General features: G+C 31.7%; 1 protein-coding gene across 1 annotated transcript; it reads left to right on the top strand.

Annotated features, from left to right (window-relative positions):
* Nucleotides 1–2,196: 2,196 nt before the first annotated feature.
* On the top strand, nucleotides 2,197–4,604 carry LOC145046799 (palmitoyl-acyl carrier protein thioesterase, chloroplastic-like). Its single transcript, XM_078995058.1, has 6 exons — nucleotides 2,197–2,626; nucleotides 2,845–2,975; nucleotides 3,239–3,352; nucleotides 3,440–3,611; nucleotides 3,704–3,772; nucleotides 4,203–4,604. The coding sequence occupies exons 1-6, from the start codon at nucleotides 2,228–2,230 to the stop codon at nucleotides 4,452–4,454; spliced, it is 1,137 nt and encodes a 378-aa protein (XP_078851184.1). The 5' UTR covers nucleotides 2,197–2,227; the 3' UTR covers nucleotides 4,455–4,604.
* The last annotated feature ends 223 nt before the right edge of the window (nucleotides 4,605–4,827 follow it).

Below are 4,827 nucleotides of genomic sequence, written 5' to 3'. Positions count from 1 at the left end.
TAAATAATGAAGTTAAAAAAGTTTAGCATTACTTAATGGATTTATACGGGCGATATTGATAAATAGAGTCGGCAAATGCAATAAAACTTTGCCATAAGAATATTTTTTGCAAAAATATATTTTCAGCATCCATGTACAATGTTTGAACACTTCAATGAGTGTTTAAAATCATTTAACCTCTAGTATTTTTTTTAGTCCAACCTTTTTATCCAGTCATGTTTATATTCGCATTGTCACAAGTAGGCCATGTTTAGCTTCACATATACCATAAATTCGTCATAAATTGCAATGTAAATAATTTATGGTAGGTCAGGTGGGTAGGTTTAGGTTGGGGCATTTTTTTAGAAATTTTTAGGACCAATGTCGCTAAAATCATAATGTGAGTGTATGATCATATCCCACCTAGATAAATCAATTTCGATCACATGTGACTCCTTTTTGGGTAAAATCAGAGTTAGGATTGTAGGCTCAGATCTTGTTATTGTTACATTTGAATTTTTTTTTGTCTTGGACTAAATAAGTAAATTGAATATGAAGTTTAAAAGAAATATATTTGAAGTGTTTATTGTTAAATGATGTATTCAACATGTATTTTTCATGTTTTAAACTATTAGCTCTCAAGCAAATGGTAATTTATATGGATGAATTGTTTTTTTATGTTTTGAAATACCTTTGGTGGGATCTTACAATTGCAATTCGCTCCTACAATCACAAACTTGCAAAACAAAAAATAATCATATATAGAATCCCGATCTTGACAACCCTCGTTTGGACAATCTGGAATCATCAAAATTATTGCATTTTCATCTCCAAGGTGAGAGCTACATGGTTCTTGCTGATGAGATCGAGACCACTAGTTTTTATTGGATTAGATTAAAGGAGCTGTGCCAATTTTTCTTACCATTTTTTCTACCATGTAGGCGTCATCTTAGTTTTTCTACATAAGTCACAATACTTGCTATTATTTATTTATTTTAGGGGGTGGGGGTTGTCGTGCTACATTTTGTTTTTTATTATGATTATTATTTAATATTGTATAATTTATATAAAACTAAATTTTTTATTAAAATTAAAAAGACAAGTACACTTGAATATAAATAAAAGACAACAAACCTGAAATTAAATAAAATACAAGACATTTGAAATTAAAGCATAGCAAAACATGAAAAATTAAAAATAACAACTATTGAGGCCATTTTTCACACATCTAAACAAGAGAAATGTTTGTTATGTTCTCTGTGGAAAATTTGAAAAACATTGTTTAACATCATTCCATCATTTTTACTATTTGCTTAAGTACGTCTTACTTTATTAAACAAAATTTGAAACTGTACTATCACTTTATTTGTGTTCCTCCATTTATTAATCTTTGCTTCCATGGCAACCTTGACCTATTCCGTTGTTGAATCTTTGGAGATTTTGTTCCAAAAAGAAGACACACTGTTGTAGTTGCCAATTAGGTAATCATTTACATTGACTCATGTACGGGCCAAAACTACCTCTTCTATTGGGGCGATGAGCAATTTTGAGAGAGCTTTATGAGTGTTGAATGTTTGGAAGGGATGTATGTTGAAGGTTTGAAAATAATGAAAATTGAAGAAAGTTGTCGGTATTTGTTTTAGTTGAAAAGAGTTTAAAATTTGAAATCTTGAAAAAAAAAAACGGTTAGTTTTTTGAAAAGTGGTAAAATAAACTCATCTTTAACCTATTATTGAATTCACCTGCATGCTGAGCTGAGGGGCGGTGTTTTCCAAGCCACCTTAGCTGCTCGAGGCATAGTTGAGCCTATCGGTGGCCAATATTATAAATTAAGATAGACAAAATAATTTACAAAATATGAACATAAAGAGTTTGATGTGTTTAATGGTTTAATGAACATATAAAGTTTGTAGCAAAATATTTCAAACCATAACACATGTGTTACTTTATATAAAGTTTGACGTGTTTAATGGTTGGACCATACACTTCATGTCCCTTATCATTTTTATTTAATAAAAATATATAATATATAAAACCTTAAATTTTATGTGGTTGGGTGCCCACTACATTATCAATGTTGTAGATTGAATGTATTTTTAATTTATTACTCTAGGCCCTTCCTAATTTAATAAATTAATTTTCTATCCAAAAGTAAATAAATGAATTTATCATAGGTAGATCCAAAATGTTGAAGGGTGTGATTGTGCTTTGTGGTTCTATAAATAGTTAAAGACCAAAATAATTTTCTATGGTTCTATTGCAGTTCCGGCATAAGAATTTGTCAGCAATGACTATTATGATCACCATTGCATCTATAATTATGAACTCCCCATACCCGCACATGATATCTGGCAAGTTCGGACGCACACCAGGGGCCATGCATAAGCATCAAAACATCAAGTTAAAACGTACTTCTTCTTTGGGTTTGCAATTTAAAGCTCCAACAAAGGTAAATGCTACAAAAGTAGGTGCTATGGATTGGAGTATGGTCGACCCGGAGAAAGAGGGTCCAAACATGGTTTCAGATCTTGTTGTAGAAAGAATGATTCAAGATGGTCTTATATTCCAAGAAAAATTTTGTATCAGGATATATGAAGTCGGGCCAGATCAAAAAGCTTCCGTAGAAACACTCATGAACCATTTGCTGGTATGTATATGTTCAATGTGTAATTTATTTATACTTAGAATCACATTTTTATTAAAGTTAGTAAGAAGCTACTAAAAAAAGCAAGATGCAAATTGTTATGGAGATGTGCCTTTTGGTTTATCTATTTCTAGTTATGTTGTTTTGGAGATGTGCCTTTTGGTTTGTCTATTTCTAGTTATGTACATGGTATTATTCACAATGTCAACGTGGACTCACAGGAAACAAGCATTAATCATATGAAGAAAACTGGATTCATACATGATGGGCTTGGGTCAGAAGAGATCTCCATGTACAACCTAACGTGGGTGGTGGCAAAGATCCAAATGGTTGTCGATCGTTATCCAAAATGGTACAACACTCATTTTCATCTATACATGGTCCTTGGTTCACTATAATTCAAACATTTAATCATCTTTATCTTTGAAGCTGATATATAAATTAGTAGATCATTAAAACCCATCTCTTTACAGTTATGTATATTTATCATTTTTTAAATCGTGAAACTTGCTAGCTTTGTGAAAGTCATGTTTCCTTTGAAACACTAGGAATTTGTCATGATAATATTATTATGTTGGATTATGATGTACTCTGGCATGCTCAAATCTTCTATAGGGGAGATATTGTTGAGATTAATAATTGGAAAGCTGCGCTTGGAAAAAATGGTGTGTGTTGTAATTTGACATTCCGTGATTGTAAAACAGGCCAGATATTAGTAAGAGCTTCAAGGTATAAATTTTTTGTTATAACATGATGACTTAAATGATTCTAGTAGAACATCTGTTGTATTGATATAATATTTCTACTATCTTGTAGCTTTTGGGTGATAATGAATAAAAAGACAAGAAAGTTATCCAGATTCCCAAATGAAGTTCGAGCTAAATTGGAAAAATTCTTTGTGGATAAACCCCCTTTAGTCGAACAAGCAACTAGAACGTGGTCAAGAAGTGAGGATAACATTAGTGAACACATTTGCAAAGGTTTAAAGGTAGGTCCATTTTTATCATACTTTGAAATACTTTGTATGGGTTATTTGCTAATTACATGATTTTTCCGATTCATTTTACACACAAATTTTAGCCAAGACGGAGCGATTTAGATATTAATCAACATGTGAATCATGTGAAATATGTTGGGTTGATCCTTGAGGTAATTGGCTTATATTATATTTTAAAGAATGAGAAAAATACAGCTTAATTCCTTAATAAATTTCCAAGAATATACCAAAAAAATAAGAAATTACCAAAATAGACTTAAAGAATCTTACCAAAATAGTCAAGAGAATCGCAATTGGCTTAGACTGGGCTGTGATTTTATTCTCTCGGAGAAAATTGTAAAGATTTTCACAACCCAAATGAGAAAATCGTAGTGTGAGAGAATAAAATCACAGTCGTAGTAATAAAATCGCAGCCCACTACGGCCCAATTGCGATTCTCTTGGCTATTTTGGTAATTTTTTTTAATGTTCTTGGTTATTTCTTGTAAATCGTAAAGGAATTAGTCTAAAGTATTCGTTTTCTCTATATTTTAAGGATTATTGATACATGAATTATAATGATTTTTTTTTTTTTTTGTTGTAGAGTGTTCCCAAGACCATTATAGAGAAGTACGAGATTGATAGTATGACACTAGATTACTATCAAGAGTTTACAAATGACAATATACTACAATCCTTCACTTATATATTGACCAACGACAATGCCAAAATATCTAATTGTGACATCATTGATTGCCAACATTTGCTTCAATTTGAGATCGGCGGTGGCAATAGTAATATCATGAAAGGAATGACTAGATGGCGGCTGAAACAGGGGAAAAAGCAAGGACTCTAGAACATAGTTGCTTCCTTAACGGAAATGTCACAATTACAGTCAAAGCTTATAACCGACATTAAGCGTGTAGCGTGTTCAAGTTCTTTATCTAAATGATTGTGATTGTGAAATGGGTGACTTATTTTTTAATAAACCTTTGGAATTATCATATCTCTTTACAAATATAAAGGTACCCGTATTGTATATGAATAAATAATTATCGAAGGGTTCACAAACCATTTGTTATTGATAGCTAAAAGGTATTGGTGTGCTTATTATAAGGAGAAGGAATCATGTGTGATTATAAGGAGAAGGAATCATGGAAAAAAGGGTGGAGGTACCGCCTCGTTCATGATGTAATTCCATCAAGAGCGGACAAGGCTGTTGGCGAGAT

This window comes from Lactuca saligna, chromosome 5 (genome assembly GCF_052625555.1).
Source record: "Lactuca saligna cultivar CGN05327 chromosome 5, ASM5262555v1, whole genome shotgun sequence".
Lineage (NCBI taxonomy): Eukaryota > Viridiplantae > Streptophyta > Magnoliopsida > Asterales > Asteraceae > Lactuca > Lactuca saligna.
Note: the sequence above shows the minus strand (reverse complement) of the source record. Positions and strands in the feature narration are given on the sequence as shown.